The sequence below is a fragment of the Lepisosteus oculatus genome, chromosome 10, assembly GCF_040954835.1.
Source record: "Lepisosteus oculatus isolate fLepOcu1 chromosome 10, fLepOcu1.hap2, whole genome shotgun sequence".
NCBI lineage: Eukaryota > Metazoa > Chordata > Actinopteri > Semionotiformes > Lepisosteidae > Lepisosteus > Lepisosteus oculatus.
In genome coordinates this window covers 41,360,956-41,387,264 of record NC_090705.1, presented here as the reverse complement: position 1 = coordinate 41,387,264, position 26,309 = coordinate 41,360,956, and the positions used below count along the sequence as shown (strand labels likewise).

Below are 26,309 nucleotides of genomic sequence, written 5' to 3'. Positions count from 1 at the left end.
AGGACGCCTCGGAAGATTTCGCACTGGTGTGACTGAAAAAACGGGAAGGAAGGGTGTTGTTTAGCTGGAGTTCGGGGCGCAGGAAGCGTCGCCTCTTCACGCACACGGCGCACTTCCTGGTTGGTTACTTTCGCTTGCATTGGCTTGGCCAGAGCTCTCCAGATAGTACAGGGACCCTACCGACTGCACCGTCGAGCAGGGGCATGGTGATGCGGAACTGCAGCCACCTTAATCTATGGGTTAAGGAGGAGTAGGTCGGGCAAACCGGCAGTTAGTTGCGTGATAAGACACACGCACAGCGCCTTTGGTTCAGAAGGGAGGCGCGCATCGCGGTTCGCCAAGGTGCGCTGGCAGCGGGAGGCAGCGAGTGTATGAAGCTGACATTAGGTTTTCCATCGCGGGTGTTTCTGACAAGGAAACAACATCTGGCCGCCTGTGCCTTAAACGTGCAACCCCCCTTCGTCCTTTGAAAGGTGAGTGCAGACCAGTTGTTCGGCTTAAACTCGAAATCTTGCACAGTGGCGGTGGTTTGGATTCCTGTAGCTGAAACGACGGCTCGTTTAAAAAAAAAAAAAAAAAAAACATGCCACCTTTGGCCAGTCTGCGTTTCCTCCCATTATAAAATAGCGCTAGCGTTGTCTGAGATACCGCAAAATAGCCTTTGGAAGTCGAGCCCATGCCGCGAAGGTGGACGGGTTTGACGTCGGTTTCATCTCGAAGCGTAAAGGTTGGCAGTCTCGGGGAGACATCGTCGCGTCCACCCCACTCGCGCATTCCTCCCAGTTTGAAGAGGAGTGACTGCGGCGATATGGCTGGCGGTCTTTCCAGTTCGTCAGTCGGCAGCTTTTTGTCGTGTCAGGTTGGCCACCATCTGTGGTGCGATGGAGTGTGTATCACCATAGCAGATCCATGTTACAAGTAATGTAGAAAGTGTAACAGAGATATCGTACAGTGTGTTTACCCCCAGAACCCTTATGGAATGCCACTACAGCAGACGTCATTTTAATGTGTTTATCTTGTGCTGGGAGTCTTCACATTGCTGTGATATAGGCTGATGTTGCTAACGTCTTCCACAATGCTAAACGTCCACAATGCTAACTAGTTTTTAAACTTGAGTGCTATTTTCTTACTGTAATTTGTTTGTGAATAATATTCACGATGCATTCAGTAGTAGTCCCACGAACTTACAGGATAACAAGATTTACCCTCCACTTGGTGTTTTAAAAGTATAGATTTTTTACAAATAAGTATAGGGGTGCAATGAAAATGTACCACTTTCATAACGGTAGCGCACTGGGCTTGTGCACTATATTATTCACATCTTAATTAAGAGTTGAGATGATTTGTTGATTGAGTAGTATTCGTTGAGAGGGCGAAATACTATCAAGTCGTTTGATTTAGTAAAAGGCCTGCTGTTTAGTATTTGTGAAGAGTTAAAAGAATCAAGATGAGCTGGCAACCTGTATAAACGTGATTTAATTAACGCAAGAACAGTGAGATATATGACCCTGCCCTGCTGGAGAAGTGAAGATCCTCTGGTTGCCGTCTGCATGATTGAAGGCTGTAGGAAGAGCTGATCCGCAGGAGAATGGGGCTGGCAGCTCACTAGTTGAGAGAAACCAGGAAACTGGCTCTGTGAGGGACAGCCTACAGCCCGAGAGGCAGGGGGGCACCACGCTGGCCGGGACTGTGGCGTCCCATTGCGGGACTGTCTTCAGGTTGGGGGGGCTCCGTCACTGGAGGAAATCCTGGAGGACGTTGCAAGCATATCGGCAGATGTTGTAGCTCCACACGTGCACGAAAAAGATCCGCGAGTGTGAAGGCTGTTCAGGCATCGTCTCCCGAAGGTGCCAAAGAACACGCGAGGTGGCAGCCGAGGGGGTGTTAAGAGTGTCTTACTCACCTGGCGGTTTCACTCTTGACAAACCCGATGGAGGGGTGCCCACATGGTGAGCTTCGTGTTGAGTGTTGCTCCGGCCAGGTGTGACCAGCTGACTTCCAGCTGCTGGAAGCAGCTGCAGAGGTGTGTCGGATCATCCCACAGCGGACTGTGCAGAGGCTGATCAGGTCCGTGCATCATTTGCTCAGGACAGTTGTTCCCACTGCTTCCTTTGCAATATTTTCATTTTGACTTTGTGGCATTTTCTCACCTTTTAGTCTGAAAAACCTTTTGCATTTCTTTGATCCCATCACATTTTCTGTGGTTTGTGACTAGATCAGTTTTAGAGCTGTGTTGCGTTTCTTTTGCCCATCGTTACAAAATTGTGCTGCACAGTTTAAGGTTTGTTCCCCAACGCTACATTTTCCTGCACACGGCACACTTAATGCATGCCAGAGAAAACGCTCTGCAGTGGTTTTGAGAATTTTGTATGTATAGCAATGTGTCCATGTGGTCAGCATTATGTATAGTAAATTTCAAAGTACATTATTGAATACAGGGAAACATTTGCACAATTGCACATTGTGAATTTATAGATTTTGTTTAATTTGAAAAGTTGCCTATAATGCTGTTGGATTATTTGCATTATTAATCTTCACTGTAATTGTAGAAGAGCCGTGTTTCCGGGACAGTGACATTGATAGTCGCACAAGGCCTGTGGTCTTGCAGGGAAAAAAAGCTTTTGTGTGTGTGAAGTACTTGGTAACTTGGTTCATTAGCCAAAGGGAATAGTGCTTGGAGTCTCTCAAAGCCTGAAGAAGCCAGCCTCGCACAGACTGCTGTCTGCTAATTAATCATTTCTAGATGATGTATAACTCTTATTATTCGTAATGATTGTTTGGCATTAGCCGGGATTCTGACATTTAAGGAACTGAGTTACTTTTATGAGGAGCATTTGAGAGTTCTGCTGCTGGCTTTGAAACGTCCGCAGTTCTACTATAGCAACTTAGTAATATTACTTATTAATCACGTTTTTTACAATGTGGTGGTCAGTACCGCACTCTCTCCCCCTTCTTTGTGACGAGGTTGATCGTAGGAATTCATGTTTCACGTTACAATTCTTTTGACGATCAAGATATAGTTTCAGCCTGATTTAAGAAATTCTGCTCTGACACTGCATCTGTTGGCTGTATTTTTTAATGTTGCTGGTTGCTCTGTCATCTTCATTTTAAGTTTTTCCCCCTTTGAATTATTGAGCTTATTTTAAATTATTGTTTAAAATCATCAATTATTGAAAAGAATCTGCCTCTTCTGTTGGTAAGAAAGAATTCCAACCCATCTGATGAATGCATTAGTTTTTTATTTGGTTTTGAATTAGAATGTGATCTTATTTTGTTGTCGTTTTTTTTTGTTGCAGTACCATTGTTGTACGTATAATAGTGTTTCTTCTTTTGTGACTGTGGCCTGAGAAATAATTTACCTTTCTGTCTATTACATTTGTCCCTTTGGTGAAAGTGACATTGTAGTCTGGCATTTCTAGTTCTTAGTGTTTACCTACTATCGTAGTCTAGTTCTTAGTCATATACCCTTCCCTTTGTGTGTACAGTACACAAATATGTCCCTTGTAGGTTCACAGAAAGGCACCTACAGTACCTTTACAATCTGGCTGCTTTTTAAAGAGGGAGATATAGAATATCATAACAAAGTTCAATAGTTCAATTTCTATATGTTACTAGAATGAGAAAGAATGTTCGTTTTGCATATCGGTTTTATTTTTGATGAATTGGTCATTAATGACTGACCCTGGTTCACTCAAGTGACTTTGACGCTTTCATAAGCATGAAGTCGCCTCATTAGTGAGAGGGCTGATTGGGCACAGGCGACGAGCTGATTTAACCTTGTGAACGTCCGTTGTTATGAAGAAATCCCAAGTGACGCAAAGGCAAAGGTGTTGCAGGAACAGACCAGCCTCTTTCACAATAAATCGCGGTTTGCGTTGCCCACCCTGATGTATATTGGCGAGCATGGTGCGCACAGGCAGAATGATGCACTTGATTGCTGGTCCCGGTGTGATGCCATTGGTGGTGATTTTTTTAACAGCCTGACTGCATGCTGCTTCACTGCTCATGTTCTGGGATGCCACTTGCAGTCCTTCCTGTGGGCTCATCCTGGTGCAACGATATGACAGCTGAGTGGCCTTCCTGGGAGACGAGTGTGACAGTTCAGTCCAGGTTATTCTGTCGTATGCACAAGGGCAGTGGAGTGCTCTTTCGCATGTGTGCTCCAATGCAAAGACATTAAGGAAAGGCCAAGCCTAAACACAGAACGCCAGCAGCAACAGCAGCAAAGGTAACGCACACTCAGCTGAAATAGGCCCCCTTTTTCTTCCCCAGATTTAGTTCTGCCATTTTGAGACCGGTCTTTGCAAAAATGCAGCCGATCCGGGAAAATCAGGATCCTGTCTCTCAACAAACGAAAAGAAAAAAAGTGAAAGAAATTGATTGTCCTGATCATAAAATGGCCAGGCACAGATGTAGCCTGATAGCGGAGACAGCGGGCAGGGTGACCTTTCGGAGTGCTGTGCACAGCTCGTTGGCTTCTGAACCGGGCTTGGTTTTGCACAAACGATGCCAACACAATGATGCTGGCGAGTGTAAAGCTCAAGGTAATCAATCACAAAGGCCATTCGGTAAAAATCCTGTTTTTAAATCAGGCCCTTATCAGCGTAATTTGAACGCAGTGATCTAGCTGGATTCCTCAACAAAGCAATCCTCGGGTCATTTCCAAATATGGCACAGCGGGACGTGTTTATTCAGAGGGCCTGCAGGATGTGTGAAGATCACTCTTGAGGCTTGCTGTAAGCCCCAGGTGTTTATTTTCGGGTTCCACTGATTTTGAAAGAAAGCAGGCAGTCCAGCCCTTTGTTCAGCAGAGGGATCTGCCCTGGTGATAGTACAGCAGAGACCTGCCTTTCCAGTAGTAAGGAGATCACTCAGCAGTGGCCCTGCTAAAGGTTCGCCGTGCTGGCCAACAGAGTCTGTGACGGAGTGGATTAAAGAAGAGCTTTTGTGGTTGCTGGCCATTGCGTTATTTATTTAAAAACGATGTGTTTGTTTTTCTCGTGGGGAAACCAGTGATGTGTACTGGCAGGACTGTCGGGGAGGGGGCGGGGCACTGGTGGGTGTTTTGACGTCATGATGGCGTTAGTGTTAGTGATTCTAAGAGAACAGGGGATGGTCCCCCTCTGCTCTCACTTAGTGTGTTCTCTTTGGGGGGGCATTCGGTCTCTCTGCATTCATTCATTCAGCAGCTGCTGCGTGCTCTTTATTGATTCAAGATGAATTCCACCACTGGCTTTGTTTGACTAGTGTTTCAATTTTGTCAGGGTGCATGTGCAGGATAAATACTTTGCAAGGCACCAGACAGCAAACATGCTGCTGTTTAGATGTACTGCAAAGGGGACACATGGGTGTTCCCATAGCACAGTCTCATTTGAAGCAACAGGATGTTTATAGATTCGCTAGTGGCAAACTCCTTTTCTGCAGAAACCTTGACAAGGAGGGTGTGTAAGGCACAGTGAAGGAGTTCTTCAATTTCTGTTTCGTGGTCAGGGGCATATTTGAAAATATTTCAGACATCGAATGGCTTTTGTTTAGGTTCTGCAGTGTTTAACTATGTAAATGAGTCTCCAGAACTGTCTGCACGTTTGCCTCTCAGCCTCTTTTCTCCCCAGAGAAACAACCCATGTGGTCATCGAGCTTTTGGATGCAGTTTCAAGCTCACTGAATTTAGTCTAATAGAAATTTAAATTATTAAAAGGCCTCATTTTAACTTTGGCCCAGTGAGCAACCCTCATATCCTACCTAGAGAAAACAGGCACAGACTTCATTAAAAATCATTTGACTGTGTTTGCCTCACATTTGAATAAATCTTGCCATAGAAAAATGACTAAATTGAAAAATGAGAGAAAAGTTCTCTGGAGCATGCTTGGCGGTTCGTCCTTTCTGACTAAATGAAAATTTGCCGATTAGTGTTCTGAATTTCTTATGCAGAGATCGAGGTGGACTTGTACTTCTGCTGGCAGTTGACCGATACACTTACTAGCTCTGAGACTCTGATAATAGTAGGCTGATATTCTGGCCGTTGGTTTGGCTGAGAAGATGTTGCTGTCAAATCCCATGGCGACAAGCTTGACTTCTTTCATGCTTTCCTCTAAGCCATACAGTTCTGAAACACCGGCTGATCAGGAGGGGGGTGTGTGCAGGGTCACTCTCTCCTTGCCTAGTTCTTCTCCTGCTGGAAGAAGCCCTGTCTCTGTCTGGGCGAATGGAGTCAGTGTGAGGACATCTCCAGGCTGCTCCTGCTGCCCTCTGTCCTGCGTTAGAGCTGACACGTTGGCCCCAGTTGTGTTAAGCAAAAGACAACATATTGCACATGGCCATTGAGGAAGGTTGTGTTCAGGGGGACATCAGTATGTTTTTTGTACACTTCTCATTGGTGGGGGAAAAAAAGAAAGTTTCACTCACACTCCACGCAAGCTACTGTCCCATGCTATTTATTTGTAAGTTGAATGCTGAAACTTCATAAGGTTTGTGAGACCAAGTTGGTTTGTCAGATCACACCCCTCATTAAACACGTGGTTACAGAGAGTGCCTCTCCCTGTGCCATTCTGAGCTCCTAGGGCCTGTGGATCAGTTTTCCTTAACATGGCCGAAGTGTTTGTTTGCTAACCTCTCGGCTGTGGTGCTGCCAAGCAACAAATGTTCTTCCCAGTTCGGCGATATCTACGGGCCTTCTTTCACCTGTGTTTGCCTTGGCCTTGGCAGCCTCTTTGTCATTCCGCTACATTTACCTCAATGCAGATGACATACTGATTTATTTAGACGGTCTCTGACTGTTTTCAATATTTTCCACATCCTGTCAGGATGTGAGATCAGTTGGCCAAAAGTCCACATTGTTGCCATTTAATTTTGCAGGGGGAATAGAGAGAGTCCATTTCTGACTGTACTGCTGGCTGGACACTTGTGATGTATTGGTTTTGAAGTTTAATCTTCTTTATATGCCACCACAGTAAAAGTTAACAATATTTTCAAGCAAGTAGATGTTGAAGTGAATCGAGAGACTTATTTCCCCTGTTCAGTGAAGACGCACATTTCCATAATAATAGAGATTTTCCCCACTTGAGTTTTTTTTAGTTCAGTATTTCACTCGTTTTCCCCCCTTAGGCTATGGTAAATTGCATTTTCAAAAGCAACCATATGTTAAATTCTCTATTTTAAATTGTGAAACCCTTTCAATTTAAGATGCTAACCTTTGTTTTGCATCTGCTATTTGTTTATTTTAACACTTTTGTATCTTGGGATCTTATAAATTGGATATTATAAATTCTTCTTCCAAAAATCCTACCAGTTGAATGGTTCACTTGCATTTCCTGCATTTGTTAAATCTATCGATACCTTTGCTGTACAATTCACCTTGAACATACCAATACTCACAAAACATAAAAAGGTTACAACTGATTGGGATGAACTCGATGCTTTCATTATGGGCTTCTCTTGAGAGGTTGAGAGGCATCTTTATTATGGAAGATAATACTTTCATTTGTATTCACTTCCTATTTCATTATCAGATACTCTGTAAGTTTCAAGAACATGGTGAGAACCAATTATTTTATTAGGATTCAGCCAAGTAACTCTGTCCTTCCTCTTTGTGGAACTTTCCAGGGAGGAAAAAGGTAGTGTTCCCAGCTGCTGAAAGGAAGATATCAACAGCATTCAGATTACAATAAAATGCAAACCATGTGGGAGAACTCTTTTATGCCCTGTAAGTTTGAAGTCTCTATAGATTGAATAAAAGAAGTGTTTGAATGTTACCTGTATGTAGAATCCCTGTTTTTCATGTCTTAACACTGAACTCTGTCCTTTTCTGGTGCTTCGGGGCTTTTCTACAGTATCTATATATTATCTATATTATTTCCCTCAAGGTCAGGTCGCCTACAATAACTGTTGAGCGTCTCGGCCGATCTTCTCCGATGCTGGAAGCCAAGCAAGGGTGGGCATGGGCAGTCTGGGATAGGAAGAAAACCAGTTTGTTGTTGTCAGTGGTGTTAATGGGCCAGTAGGTAGTGTTCGTACCCTGGGCCCGAACGTCCTTAAAAAACAGTGGTCCAGTGTGGGGAACGGAGACAGTGTTTTGTCCTTCTGACGAAATGTTAATGAAGTCTAAGTAGCCATGTGTCTGTCGCTAAGAGTGGGAAATACTAACCCCAGTGTGGTGGGTACTCGGAGTTTGCACAGTCTCGCCAACCCAAAGCCCTTCCTGTTGAAGAAGCTGCTCACTTCTCTTCCTGATCTGCTGCCTCTTGTGAATGGAAAAAGTGCCGCGTACATGCACTGAGTGAATTAACTCGGTGATGACAAGTAAAACAATGAATTTGCTTTGGTCTTTCTTTCTTGGAGAAGCATTCTTTGGCCAAGGAAAACTAGATGTTTTGCGCTGTGCAAAACCGATTTGAATTAGTTGAATAACTCAAGATGATGGCACGTGTGCCTGGAGTGTTAGTCACAGCATATTGATAATCCTGCGCTGCGGTCAAATAATACCGGCCTCTTTGAACTGTGGAACCTTTTTCCCACACAGGGGAGTCCTTAGCCGTTCAGCCACTGGGAACCATTGTTACATGAGATCTGTCCTCAAGGAAGAGGATTGCGCAAGCAAGACAGGCCTCAGACTCACCCCATGAAGGAAACAGAAGGGAGTTGAGAGCAGCTTTGAAGTTAGAGGCTGCATTCATTTCCTTCACCTGCTTTGGCTGTGCCAGAACAGTCTCCACCCACCACCACATTTTTTATATGAATGCAGGAATTCAAATTTTAATATGACAGTCCTTTTAGTAAGGAGAAACTTACAGAACAGTGTACACTGTATCGCAAGAGTTTTTTTAAACTGGTGGTAACAAAAAGAGTTGCCCCTCTGATGTTCTCAGTGAGTGCAAAGCAAGATTTAAGCCAAGGAAAGGAGCCGTTTTCGTTCCGTATTTTAATCTCGTTTGAGAGATTGTTTGAGCGGTTCATAAAATGAGATTTTTATTCTATTTTATCTTATTTTTATTATATTCGTCTCCGTACATATAATGATTTTTTTTTGAATGCCCCGTTGGTTCAATGAAAAAGCCTCATCACTTGAAAAGGGCTAAATTGCACTACCTTCTCTGGGAAATAGAATGGCTGGAACAGGTTTCACTGCTGCGTCCTGTACTGACATGGGGGGAAAACGTGCTTGCTGTTCTGCCAACCCACAGGCTCATGAGCTGCAGTCAGGACGCACGGGTGTCGAGACCTATCTATTCCACAGGCGGTGTTGAAGTAGTGACTGAATTGTGGAGTCACCTTTATTCTGAAGCCCTTACCTAAAAATACCTCCCCTGTCTCCATAGTACAGCGCTGCTGCTGCAAAGCGAGGGTGGCGGATAGATCGGATTTGCACATAAGTGGGAATGTACTGTAGCCCCCTTCCCTGTGCGTATTCCCAGCTGGCTCGCTTGCACGGTCGTGTTGGATTTTGATGCTTGGCCTGGAAACTGGTGAAGGAACAGGGGGCCGCGCGCGCGTGCGAGCAGGCGAGCGGTGCACAGTCCCGGCGGGTCGGCTGGCGTCTGCTGATGGGCTGGGCTCTGTGCTCTTGTGCAGCGTGGCCATGGCGCACCTGTCGTAGGATGCGGAGCCCGGCGCACCGGTGCAGGGACATCGAGAGGCAAGCCGGCTACCTGCGGCCCGAGCACTGCGCGCCTCCACCGCCCCGCGCCAGGACCGCCGGCATGTGGTTCATCCGGGACGGCTGCGGCATCGTCTGCGGCGTCATCACCTGGCTGCTGGTCGTCTACGCCGAGTTCGTGGTGGTCTTCGTCATGCTGCTGCCCTCCAAGAGCCTGGCCTACAGCCTGTTCAACGGGGCGCTCTTCAACGGCCTGGCCTTCCTTGCCCTCGCCTCACACTGCAGGGCCATGCTGACCGACCCGGTGAGTAGGCCCGGTTCGGCCCCACTGTGCTGGCCTTCAGAGGACTGACCCGGTGAGTAGGCCCCGTTCTGCCCCACTGTGCTGGCCTTCAGAGGACTGACCCGGTGAGTAGGCCCGGTTCTGCCCCACTGTGCTGGCCTTCAGAGGACTGACCCGGTGAGTAGGCCCAGTTCTGCCCCACAATGCTGGCCTTCAGAGGACTGACCCAGTGAGTAGGCCCCGTTCTGCCCCACTGTGCTGGCCTTCAGAGGACTGACCATGTGAGTAGGCCCAGTTCTGCCCCACAATGCTGGCCTTCAGAGGACTGACCCGGTGAGTAGGCCCCGTTCTGCCCCACTGTGCTGGCCTTCAGAAGACTGACCCGGTGAGTAGGCCCGGTTCTGCCCCACTGTGCTGGCCTTCAGAGGACTGACCCGGTGAGTAGGCCCGGTTCTGCCCCGCTCTGTCTGTGGCTGCACACATTTATCGGGCCTCTTGTACGTACCGTACGTACTGCACGTACTGGCATCTGTACCAGCGTGTTCCCCCTGGCCCGGGGCTGTGTGTGCAGCTGTTTGGTAGACTGACTCGTTCGCTGCTGTGGCGTGGTCCAGACGTGCTCCGGCCCTGTTCAGCAGCCGCTCGTTTTGCTGTGCTGCAGGGGGCCGTGCCAAAAGGAAACGCCACCAAGGAGTTCATCGAGAGCTTGCAGCTGAAGCCCGGGCAGGTGGTGTACAAGTGTCCCAAGTGCTGCAGCATCAAACCGGACAGGGCGCACCACTGCAGGTAGGAGCGCGACTCCAGGATTTACAGAGCTGCACAGACCCCTACAGAGCTGCTCGCTACTTTTGTGAAGTCTGTTTGCGTTAAGCAATTGCAGAGCATTGTCTGTATGTGGAAGTTGTACTTTGCACACATTTACTTTCACTGTGTGTTTTTTCCAGGCGGGAAGCCACTGGAGTTTTTCCCACTGTTTTCTTTCCTTACCAAAGATCTGAAACAGCCTTAACCCCTTATAAGGATTTTAAAATCGTACCACGACTTTGCCCAAGAACGTCGTTGTCTGCAATTAAAAAATAAAAGTGCTTGTGCATTAGCACACAAGCCACCATTTAGAATAATGATCCCTTTGAAGAAGGGTGTTTTGTTGTTTAGTTTGTCAATCCCAGTGCATTTATGTAAACATGTGTTACAGTGTAAGTCTTCCCAAACCGAAGGATTTGAGCAGGTCCTGTCATTTTAAATCCTGTTGCCATTTCTCTGTCCCTGATGAGCTCCCTGTAGGGCTGGGCCTCAGCAAGTGGCCTCTTGCTGTCTTTCCTTTAGATTGGAGAGGCAGCTGTAGAAGTGCTGTTTATTTGAAAGGCAGCAGTAATGAATACACTAAAGCAAAGCTTGGCTTTTGTCTGAAAGATATTTATTTCCCTCAAGGTTTTTATGTCCACATAGATAACATTAAGCGTTCTAGTCTATATCCACAAACATATAGCATATAGCAAACAATAACTGGCAGACATTTTTTTTCATACTCTTAAACAGAAAAGGTCACAAAGTTTGTTAAAATATCGCTGCAGCTCATACCAGCAGTTTCACAGATCCTGATTAGCACGGATCTTGTATTTACTGATGTTATTTTAGGTAAACAGCTGGAGTAATATCACTAATATTGACCTGTGAAACCAATAATGTTTCTGACACTTACAGAGCTGTATTCTTATATTAGATTCCAGTGGACGCGAAGTCCAGTCAGTGTTGGCAGAGCACCTTGTTGTCTGGATTAGCAGAGCTCTGTTGCTGCACTTAATCAAATTGACTGAGATAATCTGCGCCATACTTAATGGTTGGTGTTGCTGTAGTTAAATGTGTTCTGGCAAGAATAATGTGGCCCAGTATTCTCAGAATATTTGGATGGAAGCAGTTCAATAAAAGAGAAGCCGTCTGTGAAAAAGGGGTATTCCTTTGGGTTTATGGTAAATCGATACGTTTTCACAGGGGTTACAGAACCGATATTAGAATTGATGTGGAAGCTGTGCCAGGAGCTCCACCAAAATGCGCTCGCGTGCCTCCGAGGTTGGGGTTTGTGGGCCAGCCCGCACTTCCACTTCGGGTGGAAGCAGAAAGAAACCGCCACACCAGTCAGCTCCTGCCGGGTGCAACAGATGTCCTCTTCAACCGTCCCTGTGATTAGTCCCCATTAATTAGCAGTCCGTTATGCTTTATAGGCCTGTGAGGCTGCCCTGCAGAGGCTGCAGTCTTTTAGGGGAGCTGTAGATGAAGTACAGGTTGTACCCAGACTGCTTGGTGTCCTCTACTAAGCTCCACTTTGCATTCGTCTCCTCCTCAGTGTCTGCAAGAGGTGCATTCGGAAGATGGACCACCACTGCCCCTGGGTCAATAACTGCGTAGGGGAAAACAACCAGAAGTACTTTGTCCTATTTACGGTGAGTGTGTCCTGTGGTGTAGCCCCAAATACCCCACTCTTTTGTATGTGAAAAAGACCTTCCTGCACAAGGAAGGCCAGCGCCCATCTATTACTATAGAGCCTGGAATCATCTCAGAGGAGCACACAAGGAGCTCCAATGGCATCACAGCCTCCTGGGACATGACCTGTATCATCGGGTTCTTGGCTGGGGTCAGGCCTGTTCTCCATCGCCTTCTCTGAATTTATGAATGAATTATGAGCCCTAGAAAGCACGCACACAGGCATGAATATTTTAGTGACAGTTCTTTATGGCTGCCATTCCTGGCTTTGTTGCGGTATTAGCATTGGGTAAAGCATAATGGATTGTGCCATACTGTGGCATGTAATTACTTCATTTCCTGAAAGCAGAAAACTTCCAATAAGCACGGAGGGCAGATATTAAGAGTACGCTACGGTACAGTTTGTTTGTTTTTTTCTCCCAGCACAAGAAGTCATCTTTTGATTTGTTGCATAGGATTTGAGCCCAGTTGCCGATGCCTTTGTCATCACTATATGAAGATGTTGAAGTGTAAAGGGGCGCTTTTCTGTTTTCAACTAAGTGAAAACCTTTTTAACAAACTTTGCTGCAAGTGTACCGGAGAGGAACGTGAACTGGACGGAGAGGAAAGCGCCCCCCTGTTCAGCCTTGATCTGGTCTTTGCCCACAGTCTCCATGTCGCAGTAGAAGCACGTGGTGTTTCTGTACGAGAGCTGCAGCTCTCCAAGCCACGCTGAAGCAGTCTTTACTTTGCCTGCTTCATCAAAGAACACGTGAACAGCAGTGATTTGAAACAGCTGTACGAATGTCAACAAACTGCACTTCGCCATCTCCGAGGCTCAGCATCTTCACTGCGAGGCACAGAGACCAGGACACGACCTGAATCTTTTAATCACTTTAGCCTTTTTCAAACCATTTGGAGTAGTGTTAGTACTAGTCACAGGAGTAGGGGTATTCCTTCATTTAAAAAAAAAATAATGATCTCAGTTTTGGATGTTGAGGTAATCTTTTCTCTGTTTTGCAGATGTATATAGCACTAATATCCCTGCATGCCCTGATGATGGTAGCTTTTCACTTTCTGTATTGCTTCGAAGAAGACTGGACAAGTAAGTGAAGAGTTTTTAAACTTTCAGCACCTCCAAGAGCTGTGTCACAGACCACAGCTGGCTGCGTCTGGTTAGGTGAACTGCTTAAGATTTAGTTTTATTTCCTGACCTCCTTGAACACCGTCTTGCCTTCCTTTTTGTATGTGTGCATTTTACATGCTTGTGATAATTGAGCCACTTTTGTTTGTCTTTTCAACACTGTATATGATTTTATGTAGTGAAAGAGAATTATTTCAAAACAATTTGAACCCATGGTAATGTACTGATGTGATAGTTTCCAATTAGTTTAGTATGTTTTTTTAAGCAATATTAAAAAAAAATTACTAGGAACTATACAAAGTTTCGGTTCCATAAATACTTCAGGTAAAAAAAAATCAGGCAGTCTCCCGTTTTACAGCATCAGCCTTTCGGTTTGATGTTAGTAGCCTTGAATCAGTTTAGTTTGTTTCTTGAGCCATATTTTAAATATTTAGAAAGTTAAAAAAATGTGATTTTGACACCATAAATACTTCAGGTTGAAAACAGTTTATCAGATGGTCTCCCATCTTGGGGCATCAGCTTTTTGGGTTGACACACAAAAAAACTTTGAAAGCTTCGACACTCCAGGTTTCTCTGTTGCTGGTTGTTGTTGGAAGCATTCGGATCTCTTTTTCACTGTGGTTTGCATGAAATAAGTTTTGGCAGCACAAACTAACATTTTATTTCTTCACAATTGGCATTATTATTGCTGTGCTTTTAATAGGAGTTTAAGAAAGGTTAATTGTGCAGCATTGCCATCAATAACAATTACATACACTCAGCCATAGTGCTGAAGTTTGACTGTATTCCCTTATGGCCAAAGTGTAGTTAATTTATTAGAAAACAACATCTCCTCTAGCCTCTGTATTTATGAATAAAGTGCTCATTGGGCTGCTGCATATACTGGATTTTATCCAGGTATGTTTTTTTTCTGTCTGCTGAGCGATGTGCTGCTTTCTGTAATAAGAAACTGTGTCACCGGATCTGTGCCGCCCGTTTGTATTCATGTCTTTCTTAACCCTGCCTTTGACAAAGCAAGGCTGGCTGTCCGGTTTCTGCAGTCTGGCTGGTGGGCCGTCAGTGAGACTTGCGTTTCGATTCGGCTGCAAACCGAGAGCTGTGTGTTTGAAGTTCGGGTGCCTGGAATCTGCATCTTCTGTGTTTACCTTCGTGTTTAGTTTTCATCGTGATTAAATAGATGTTAAATAATTCTAGTTCATTTTGCTCAAAAACATCCCGAACTCGGGGCGTTTTTCTACAACGGGATCCATGCAGTCGATGCAGATTGTGTTTGAAAGGGAGGTCAGTTGCTCTGAAATAAACGCAGAACATGCGGAAAGCAGTCGCCCTGTGGTGTGTGTTCCTGCTCTGCAGAGCTCCCCAGTGTAAACGTCTTGTGTGTTCTCCCCAGAGTGCAGTACCTTCTCACCTCCAGCGACTGTCATCCTGCTCATCCTCTTGTGTTTTGAGGGGCTCCTTTTCCTCATTTTCACATCTGTGATGTTTGGGACCCAAATCCATTCAATCTGTACCGATGAAACAGTAAGTGAGCGCTTTTCCCTCTCACCGGTCTCCTCCTCCCACTCTCCACTCCACACATGCTGCCCCTGTATCCCTCACTGCAGGTCAGGAAAGAAACTGCATTATCTTTTTCATCTGGCTTCAGCACTGCTGTGTCCTCTGACAACCTCGCCAAGCAGACAAGCACTCGAGAACAACAGAAAACAGCAGATCTGGGATTTTCTTGTCTAGATGAAACTAAGTGACCAAATCACCATGGAGGTTGCATTCTGCACTCTTCATTTTGGGGGGTTTATAATGGGGATTTTGCAGCCATACTCAGTACTGTCTGTGATTTAGGATCCCAGAGAAGGCATAATTTAATCAACCGGCACTGGCAAAATGTAGTCGGATAGCTTTTGTCTCCTAGGCTACTGTAGCTCCTCGGTGCATCACTGAATAAAACTGCAGAATCTTTTTCCCCACCGCGCCTGAACTGAAGGAACCACAGTTCTAGCATGGTTTGTGTGTCGGCATAGGTTTGTCAGAGGAGGAGGCAATGCTGAATAAGTTGAAACGCCCTGGGTTTATTTAGCATTAAAAAAAAATGACAGATAATTTATTTTTTACACTAAAAAAAGTCAGCAAAGCTGGTAAACAAAAAATATCTGTGCAGGTCGAGCAGTATCTGCACACCAAAATGTCAAATGAGATTTTTAGCATTTTAGAAAGAAAAAAGAGGTTTCTGTCTAAGAATGAAATGTTGTGTGAAATCTCCAATGTTCTGTATAGCTGTGGTTCTTGAAAGCAGCTCTTCTTTTCTAAGGTAGCCTGCACTTGTTTTCTTTATTATCTAAGGTGCAAGGGAGAGACATAATGTGATGAAGAAGGAAGTACCTTAAGATATAGTACATCAGTACAGGGGTTAAGCATACAAGAGATCATTCAGCACTTCGATCTTACAATTGTGGTGATATTCTTTCATCAGAGAGCTATGAAAATGATTATCTTGCTTCAGTACTTCATAAGATGAACTTCATTCACAAAAGATTTTATGTGTTGAGGTGCGCTATAATCTGTAGGGTTATCATCACATGAGACGCTTTTGTTAATGTGGCCTTAAATGTCTTAAACTGAAAAGTAAAAGCAAATTATTATATCACACAGTTTTTGAGTATGTTTATCTGTAGTTTCCAGACTTCTGGAGCCTAATTTCCTGATTTGAAATGACAGGAAAAGCCATTGTAGGATTGAGAGACAAAACTGTGTTTCTGTTCTTAAAAATAGTAGTATTTATTCAAACCAGATAAGGGCGCTGCTTATTAACAGTACAAGGCACCAAGAAATGCTGTGCTCTGTATACGTAGATTATAGAAGTGTATGATTTTAATAAAGTGTCCTATTCATCTCTGTTACAAGACAGCTTCTTCCACATTTTCAAATCTGTAAGCACAGATGTTTATAACAGTAATACTTTAGAGAAATTTCACTTTTGGGAGGGCTGGTAACTTCAGAGAGACTCAAAGGAGCACACCTTAATGTCAGTGTAACAAAAAGAGAACCTTGCTTTGAAATTTGTGTGTTCCACATTAAAGATCATAATCCGGGATCACATTTACCTCAACATGCACTCAGCACTGAATAGCTGCTCTAGTTTGAATAGTTTCTAATACTTAAGTACATTATTGTTTTCCCCTGTTTCTTCCAGAATCTATATGTCTTATAATACAAGCAATGTAATATTCCTCTAATCTTCCTAGTTTCGGCTTTCTTCAATGGCAGATGGCTTTTATTTGAAGTCTACACCTACTCTATAAGAAACCCTCAGCAGGCAGATGAAAAAACAGTTTACATAAAATGTAGTTGTATGGTACCATGGAAATATGTTATTTAATTTGTAGACTGTTTTAAGAATGTTAATCTTTTTCTAAAATGGAACAGCGTATCCTTCTAAAACCTGTAGTTGTTACTCATCCCACTTAGTGAACTGTTTTTTGTTTATTTCTTACCATTTTAAAACACTTTCCTATTTATTAGGAGAGACATCAGTAAAATTAGACGATTTGTTTATGGTGCAAATTTTGTGAGAACGTTTTTCTGTTGTGATGGTTTGATTTCATTTGCTTAACATGTCAAATGAAAGCAATGAGATGATCTGATAGCTGTACAAAAACATAACTGTACATGTATTCTGGCCAAGGCCAGAGGTTGGTATTAGCACACTTAATGTGCAGCATATAAGGAGTGAGACGGAGCTGGATCACCTGACTTATCTTCTGAAACTTGGTCTGAAGCACTGCAAGGGTGTTTTGTATCAGGCCCTGTATAGCTCTTATTTCTCCCTGGGCTGGAAGGCAAGCTGGTCCCAGCAGTGTCCTCTGAACATCAGCAAGCCAGATCAGAACCTGTGGGCGTGAAGTGCTGCTAAGCGTCACTGTGAGCGTGACGGGCGGTGCAAGACGGCCTGCAGACCACCAGCGCCCTCACGATGTGGGGCTGAGTGGCAAGTAGTGGGCGCGCAGCCTCCTCCGGCACACTGGGGAGAACAGGCAGAAGCACAGCAGGAGGCCATGCGGGTCCAAGCTGTCATCTAATACAGACTTGGGAGACTGTTCCCAAGGCCGCCTAAACATGGCTCTTGCTCGTCAGCTCCAAGTTGTTTTTATGTTCATCATTCCCGAGTGTTGAAGGCTGGCGCAGCTTGTAGAGGTGATGAGACAAACCCCCTGGCTTCCTGGATACTTGGACTGTGAGCTACTTTCCTGGGACGTTTATGTAAGTAAATAGCTCAAAGTCTGGCAGTCGTCTTAAATGACAGAGGCCAGGCGAGGTGAATCTTTGGATTAATTACTAATCCAGTGCTGTTTGTCTTGTGTCCTTCATATAGGACACTGGGGGGTTATTTTTTGCATCTTGCGGCTGAGAGAGACATTGGTACATCGCCCGGCTGGAACCAGACAGCTCCTTGGCCTCGGGCCTCCTTTGGCCATTTGTTTTAGAGGCGTTGTTTGTGTTCGGCTTGAAACGCTGACGTGTGCTGAGGTCACTGCCACACACGCGGCCTGACGATCCCAGCGCCCCAGTTTGACAGAAGGCGCCGATTCAAGTCCTCTGAGCTGAATCTGCCCACCATGACCAGCGAGATCTGAGCGACGCGCCTCTGAAAGAGCACGGTCTGCAGAAGGCATGCACGGAGGCGTGCTAGGAGCTCTGGCCTGTGTTTTAGTCCTTGAGAGAGGCTTTCGAGACTGATGATGGAATCAACAAAAACTTGTTTTTGACCCACTTGGTGATTCTGACCGATCAGATGTTTGAACATAGGATGAGGCTCTCTTTGCAGACCTACAGTATGTGCTGGCAAAATAATACAAGTAAAAAAGCCAGTAACATCCGTGCAGTAGTCTAGTGGAAGCTTAGTTTTGTGTTAGAAAGCAGTGATTTCTATTGCACAAAACACATTTCTGCTAGAATGGTTGGTCTGCTTTGGAAATTAATCGCCAAGTGTAACAACATCATATATTAATGGTTTATTGATCTGAGGATAATGAGAATACCCAGAGACTTTCCAGCAGGGCTTTTTTTACAGAAATAAAGGTGGACTTTTCGGCCCGAGTTCGTTTGCTAAAATCAGTTTTCTCGCCCAGTGGATCTGCTCGATCAACACCGGAGTGGATCTGGAGTCCTGCTCTTTGTGTTGTAGAATACATATTCATCTGTAACATCTTGCACTTTGGTCTGAGCTCATGTTCAGATTGGAGGGGAACTGATTGAGACTGATATCTTGAACTAGGCATCCCCAACCAAGAAAGGTGTAGAGCCCCCTTCACTGATATAAAAGAAATAGAAACAGCCTGGTTTTTGCCTTGCTTTCAACCTCAGCGTTTTAACTTTTTGAAAGGTAGTTCCGTGAGTCACAGCTGCAGGGTTTTAACAAGTGTTTCGTTGTTTCCACCACTGGAGCCAGTGAAAGCAGAGTGTAATGCCAGCACACAGAAGAGAAGGGAATCCCAGGCACTTTTAGTGCAAGGAAGCTGTATTTTCTGAACTAAGTCCTTCTTCAACTGCCTGAATTTTACAGGAATTACTATTCACTTTGGGCAGATGAGCACACATAATTTACTGTAATCTACAATTATAATTTGCTATTGTCTGCATTTATCTACTTATCTTTAAGATATTAGTAATATAACCATTCAACAAATCAAAGAACTCTCTTTTGTAGTTTACTTAAGTACCTTTGCTAAACAAGGATAGGTATTTGAAGATTTCTAACAAAACATTGGTTTATCTTGCTGAAGTTATTTCCCATTTAAATAATTCAAAAGGGGTATTTATGTCCATTTACGTTTCTAGTGTTACAACATAAATAAAAGTAATAAGTTGCCTTTATTCTCAGTTTGATGAATGAAATGGGGGTCTCAAAGTTGTTCCTGTCAGAATCACTTTAATGATTATCTGGAGTTGTGGGATTATACTGTACAGTATCTGACTTCACTGAAATGCTGTGCCTAAAAAACTCATACATGATGCTTGCTGCCTAATTATAATTGTAATGGTTTCTACTGCCTGTTTAACTCTTACTAAACTATTTTTCTTTCTTATTCTCAGCTTCTTTTTTTCTGCAACATCAAAAAAAATCTCAAAGCAGCCCATCTGTAGACATTAGCAGTGTCACTGAAAATGTTCCTCATTTACTATGTTGAATTAGTCGCTCTGTTCTGTTCCTTAAACGCAAAGCTTTCTGTTTAAAAACCGATCCAACAGCAGATGTATTCACGCATGGGTTTCAGACATTTGAGAAACTGTTCTATTTTTGTCTGCATCGTATTTAGTCAATGTTTGTGCGGAGATCTGGTGCCACCAGGCGCTGTGTTAGAACAGTTCTCTCTGCTTTCAGCCGAGTTTACTCAAGCAAAGTCGTTAACTTCTCTACCTTTACTGAAGCTTTGGTTGTTCTTGTTTTCAGGGGATAGAGCAGTTGAAAAAGGAAGAGCGAAGATGGGCTAAAAAAACTAAGTGGATGAACATGAAGGCGGTGTTCGGACACCCCTTCTCTATAGCCTGGCTTAGCCCCTTCGCCACCCCCGATCACGGCAAGGCAGACCCCTATCAGTATGTTGTGTGAGATGGATGAAGTGGGCCGTCCCCAGCGCACGCCGTGGAACACGATTGTAAACCGCACTCAAAGAACACCTCTTCAGTCTCCTGCCTTTTTTTTCCCCCTCCAGTTTCGATGGTTTGGTTTTCTTTCGCGTCGAGCAGTTGCAGAGAAAAAGAACCGCCTTCCTCATCTGCGTTCTGAGATCCTGAGTCTTCTGCCTCGCCTCGGCTGTTAACGTATTAACTGAAATCGCTTCTCCTCCCTGTTCGCACCGGTGCAATCTGAATCTTTCGTTTCTGGATGTGCTTTTATTCTTTACCTGCCTGGCGGTACCATGAGCTGAGATTGCCATTGTATTTTCAGCCACCACCCACTGCTGAACCTCCTGCTCTGTGCTTGAAGAAAAGCCTTGGAGTCTGTTCAGTCAGTTCAGGCCATGTGGACTGGTACTGTAAACTGTATGAAAACTTGCTGTACAAGAAAGTTTGAAAGTGTATATTATTCCGTTTTAAATACCTTTTTATGTAGTGGAGAGAATATATCATGTCCTTTAGAAGATGGTTTCACCATCTGCAGGAGAGCGTAACATAATATTACCTGCAACTGAAATCCCTGAAGAGTGAAAAATAAGGCAGTCACGCTGATACCATCATCATAATTAGTGGGTATGTGATTGTCTCTCTCTTATTTTTCATTTTTATCCTAAAGGCAACTTCCAATTATGGAAGTCAGCTGTCCTTAGCCCATGTGCGCCAGTGTTTAAATTGTCCGTATGATTATTTTTGCTCGAACACCTTTTATGAGTAATTTTAACTTTGGCTGATAAGAAAAACAGGGATGTCCAGGGATTCTGTGAAATATATTCAACTTCTAAACAAGGCATAAAAAGACATTACTTTTGGATCATTGTATAAATACGGGTTCATGTGTCCTCTTTTTCAAAATGACCAAATTATTCAAATATTCTTCATCTTCAGTTCCACAGAAAGTCACCTCCAACGCACAGCTCTGTAGATGACTTGGACATCTGCGGTTTTGTTATCTTATTGAAATTCTGACTTTGGCTTTGTGACTGTGAGAATGTGAGTGCCAATAATGTTGAAGAGGCTGTGATTAAAGCATAAATTAACTGAGCAACACTAACAACATTATACTGCTAATGGCTTTAATATAATATAAAGTGCTTTCAAATTAGCAATGCTAAGCACAGTAAAGGCACTATACAGTATGGCACCTGTAGGACCTCAGCGTGTAATATTCCCAAAGCAATGTGTATTGTTTGAAAGGAATAAGATGTCTGCTGCACAGGACCCAAACGCTGCAGATCTGTGTGAGAAGCAAAGTCGAGACAACCACTATTCAGAAAGTTGTCTGACAATGAATATATATATACTAATTTAAATTAAATGTTAAAAATCTTTAAATTCGCCAAAAGACCATACTAAGCTGACTCTTGATGTGCCCCACATCAAGACAGGAAAAAGTTCTATTAATAACTAACCCCATAAGCCACAATCTAGCAGGCTTTTTTAGGAAAAGGTAATAAGGGGATAAATTGTAATCAATTGTAAGTGATTTTAATTTAGAAATTAGACCATAAATCTAACCTTCAGGGATACAAGTTCCTTTTATTGAGCACATTGATTTGACAACCAGTTTTAGAAACATGTTTCAGCACAACTAATGTATTGGGGCAAAACCTAATTGGACTGGGGCTCTCTCTTTTTCCCTTTAATTAAACCAGTCGAGATTGATTGGTTTAAAAACAGGGCAACAACAGCTCTCTGTTACTGTTCGTTACATTTGTAACTCGGAGCGATGACATCAGTTATGAACTTTGAACTATCCTTTTGCATGTCTTGGCTTTGCTTAGGCGCCATCAGTTCAGGAGGAAGTGGATTGCATTACAAACCACAAGTTAGTGATTAATTTCTATACGTTGGCTAAACCTGTCTCCAGTGGTGACAGTCCTGCATTTTCTGATCATCATATCGGTGCTTGTGATGTTAAAAAGGCTCATGCGCCCATTATTTTTGTCCCATAACAAGTTTCAGGCGAATCTCTAGACCCTCTAAGGTAGTAAAAGTAAAAAGGAAAAGCCATGCGTCGCATTATCACAATGGTATGCTATTATGGATTGAACAGTTACTTCTCCTAGAGCTGCAAATCTTCCTTTTGTCATAGTTTTCTGTAGAACAGTCAGTCAGTGGGGGAAAAGCACAGCTAAAGACTGGTGTGGAGAGAGCAGGCTGTGTTATTTGGAGTCATTATAGTGGGGTTTTAAACAGAGCTGTTCTGCTCGCGCAATGAATGGGGATGGTAGACACAGAGTATTGAGACGCTATCAGAAACGGCCAAGTCCTGCTGGGACACGTCCATCTCCTCCTGCCTACCTCTCTGCAGCACCTGCTGCAGGCCTCAGTAAAGCACTGCAGGATAGCACTGCTTCCTAGTTTGTTATCTTTAATTTATTTTGCCAAATACATCTGACCTTTGAGAACGTGTGTGATCGAGATCTTCTTCGGCCACCCCTGTCTTCCTCGCCTGTTTCTGGCCCTCCTGAGAGAGAGGGGGGTAGTGAGCGTCAGAGGAGAAGCAGCGCAGGTGGCCTGAGACCACAACAGAGCTCTTTCCGTTCAGGAACACTGGTGCCAAATTGTACCTCCTTTTAACGAGAGAGGATTGTTGCAGGGGTCTTGTCCGTCTCTGCATGAGGGTGGGCCAGATTGTACCCTGTCATTATCGGTGTGAAGTTATTACTGCTGTGCAAAGCTTGTCTGCCTTTTTGTATGACTGACATGCACTCTGTTCTGTTATGAAGATGGGTTTATGGTAATTATTGCATTACAGATGGGGTTTGTGGTGTCTCACTACATGAATAACCCAAATCAGATGTTGTTAATTTACAAAGTTTATGCCTAATTTGCCCTGCATAAAGGGATAGAGTCAGGGTATATACTGTATGACCCTTACCAGAATAAGTGACTTTCTGGATGGCTAAGATCGGCTATTCTAGCTGAATAGATTTGGTCAGAAATAAGGATATGAGCTGGAATGCTCAATAATCGCAAAACGTTTTCTTCTTGTGTTTTTTTCACATCTCCTTTAAAGTGGTGTAGAGTGATTTTAAGGCTACTTGCCATCTTATTTTCTACAATGGAACAGTCTTCCCAGGTAGAACATATTGTCTCTACATGCAAGTGCAAGATTCTGTTCTTTTTCTTTTTTTACACGCGTACATATTTTAGCAAGGTATTTAAACATTGACTAAATATTTACACAGCCAGTGTCAAATATGGTTTAAACACGACTTCTTATCTTTGACCTTTAGCGACCTTGCCTTCATACAGATTGATTTAACGTTACAAATTCTAAATTGCCAGCCAGTACAGTTAAATCCAGTGGCTATCTTTAGTTTTTGTGAAAATATCTGGATTTTTCTTGTCGAGGAAGTAAATATTTCTTAACTGACATATTTTAGATTCTGGCTGTATTTCAGAGAACACAGTGCTTTACTTCTTAAAGCACATTTATAGTTTTGACTACGTTTGTGCTCTATAGAATATGCTTCAAATTACAATGATATATTAACAGCAGTGCTGCATGTTTAATTAGAATGATGCTAAATATGCTGTTTCTTTGGGCAACGTCTTTGACTGTACTGAGCTGTAGCATAATTTGTTTACTCAGATTAAACCACTGGACCATTGTTTTTTATAATAATCGTAGAAACTTCTTGCTGGAATCATTTTTTTTAAAGAAGTGGTGCTTTGGGATTCTAGTTAATTTTTTTCGGTCACTCTTTTCTTTTGTATGTACATACAGTATTGACAATGTACGTCTATTTCAGGTGTCCATCAGAATGCTGCGTATGTTAATTCAATGACTTTCACTTTGAATATAAATGCAATAAACTTTTTCCAGAGAACGTCTCCCTTTTCTGTCCCTGTTGGATCTGTCTCTGAAGTTCATTACTTGTTATGGGCTGAAAACCTTCGATTGTTCAAAATATTAAAAGGCCGAGAGCCTAACTTTAGTTTGGCTATGTGAACGCACCTCTTAACAGCGTGCCTGCGTTATGTTTCCACTCTGGGTGTCCTGCGGTGGGTCACGGAGCTGTCCTGGTGTCTAGGGAGGACCCAGCCTCCCTTTCCTCTGCAGCGGAGTTCAGGGGAGGGGGGTCCCCAGGCCGTCCAAAAGATATCGCACGGCCCCGTGCGTCCTGGGTCCACCTTGAGGTGCCGTCCCAGATAGCCGAGCTCTTCCAGCACGGGAGTGGGAACTGGCTGCTGGGGATGTCCCTGTGCTTTTAACGCCTTTCGATAAATTCCTCCAAACCCGGGGGCGCCTTGCAAAAAGACTTTTTCAGCGTCTGTTTCCTTTTCATTCTGGACATCGCACGCGGTCGAACGAAGTTAGGGACGGACTGTCCGTTACGGTTTCAGCAGCAGAGATCAAATTCTGCGGTTAAACTTCACGCCCGGCCAGTGGCCCCCTACTGCGAATCCAGCAGGTGCCAGTCAGTGTCATCGCGAGCTCTTGTAGTGTGAAGCTAAGCCTGTGAGCCCCCAGATTCACTTTGATGATGTTTTCAAAGCCGTACTCTCAGTATTTTAAGATTAATTGGGGGGGATTTTAGTCCCAGTCAGCTGACTCCGACCACACGTACGCAAAGCTGTTTCTATCGGTGAAACACGAACCAGTGGGCAGAAGTGGGAGCTGTGTGGAAGTTCATTTAAGACCGAGAGCAGGAGGCACTTCTTTTCCCACAGGGTTGTGGGAGACTGGAAAAAGCTGCCGGCCACGTTGCTGAAGTCGCTACCCTGGCTTTTCTTCGAGAAACAGATGAGATCCTTTATCAGTTAACTACGAGTTAGCAAATGGCCCATATGGACCAAACGGCTTCCTCTCATTTGAGACCTTATGTTCTCATGTCCTGTCCTTTGGATGGTTCTCCCTCCTTTTTAGTGCCTAATATAATCACTGCTCGTACAAGATAAAAGTAATCGTTCAAGGGCATGTAATATAGCAAAGGTTTCCTTATTAGTGTTTAATTATGGATGTTTGTTTTTTTTTATATACAAAACATTTGGCTCATAAAAACCGAGGATTTGAAAAGCAGGTGGGTTTTTAACCCAGCGCCTTGTTTATTTTTTTCCCGCACTGCGCCGCGGTCCTCTCCCGGGGCACACTCGCGCCCCCTGCCCGCTGGGTCACTGCTGTGTTTCCGTCGCAGGGCATCGAGCGGCTCAAGGGCCAGGCGCCCAGCTGGGAGAAGACGGGGTGCCGGGAGGGGATGAGGGCGGCGTTCGGGGGCCCCCCGTCGCTGGCCTGGCTCAGCCCCTTCACCGACCTGAGCTGCGAGAGGAGGCCGCCCGCCCGCGTGCACGTGGCCCCGCGGGGGGACATCGTGGAGGAGGATGTCATCGAAATCACGGAGGCGCCCTGAGAGCCGCCCCCACGCTCTTACGCCACGATACCGCGGCTGCCTGTGAGTGGACCAGCAGAAACTGTGCCTTCACGACTCTAAATCCCCGTTTACTAGCTAACCGCGATTGTGTTGGTGTGCAGACCAGTGTACTTGAATTATACGACTCGTGTAACTCGGCGCCGCGCGCTGCTGCAGCGGACCGCCCCAACACCAACACCGCTCTCTCGAGTTCGCGGGAGGTAAGAAGGAGGTCTGATCTGTGCGATAACTGGGCTGTGTTACCCGCTCAGATAAGGGAGCTGCAGAGGACCAAGTGGAGACTAACTCCGCGCTGAAGTATACACGACAAAGATTTCATAATTTCACAAACTGCCTGTTTCATGACAAGGGCGGGTTGGAGGACTTCTTTTTAATTTCCTCCTGTTCACCTGCCAGCTGCTGTTAGCTGCATCCCAAATAAAGGGAACAATTAAAAGCTAGGATTACTCATTTTTTAACTAGGTGCATTGTTCTTGTATGAATTCAAGATAAAAACATGGCTTAATACTCCAATAATTGTTTCAATATGAAAGATAACATAATTCATAGAATGAATTATTTTAAGGTGCTCACAGTTAAGGACTCAAGGTCTTAACTGTTTCATTTATAAAACAGATGTACTACCAGTATAATTAACCAGAAGTACTTCCTTAATAACAAGCTTCAGACAAAGAACAATTTAATGAAATATGCATTCTGACCTCAGTCCGAAATGCTGTCAACTATCTGAGCATTGAAACAGGTTGTAACTTCACTAATAAATGTGCTGTTATCTGGTGA

The 26,309-nt window shown here is 44.2% G+C and overlaps 1 protein-coding gene across 3 annotated transcripts; it reads left to right on the top strand.

Annotated features, from left to right (window-relative positions):
• The first annotated feature begins 29 nt into the window (after positions 1-29).
• On the top strand, positions 30-26,309 carry zdhhc3a (zinc finger DHHC-type palmitoyltransferase 3a). 3 transcript variants are annotated; one of them, XM_069195229.1, is made up of 7 exons: positions 30-119; positions 9,568-9,896; positions 10,537-10,661; positions 12,220-12,316; positions 13,359-13,440; positions 14,870-15,000; positions 25,296-26,309. In XM_069195229.1, exons 2-7 carry the CDS (start codon positions 9,594-9,596, stop codon positions 25,506-25,508), a joined length of 951 nt encoding a protein of 316 aa, XP_069051330.1. In that variant the 5' UTR covers positions 30-119; positions 9,568-9,593; the 3' UTR covers positions 25,509-26,309. The 3 variants fall into 3 exon arrangements, with proteins under 3 accessions (XP_069051330.1, XP_069051329.1, XP_069051331.1); XM_069195228.1 differs by lacking the exon at positions 30-119 and adding an exon at positions 222-473; XM_069195230.1 differs by lacking the exons at positions 30-119; positions 25,296-26,309 and adding exons at positions 222-473; positions 19,925-23,995.

Bases quoted from the DNA above. Each gene is read 5' to 3' on its own strand.
- zdhhc3a (XM_069195229.1), top strand. From the start codon at position 9,594: ATGCGGAGCCCGGCGCACCGGTGCAGGGACATCGAGAGGCAAGCCGGC. The intron at 9,897-10,536 runs GTGAGTAGGCCC...GCTGTGCTGCAG, and splicing joins GGGCCATGCTGACCGACCCG to GGGGCCGTGCCAAAAGGAAA. The intron at 13,441-14,869 runs GTAAGTGAAGAG...TGTTCTCCCCAG, and splicing joins CTTCGAAGAAGACTGGACAA to AGTGCAGTACCTTCTCACCT.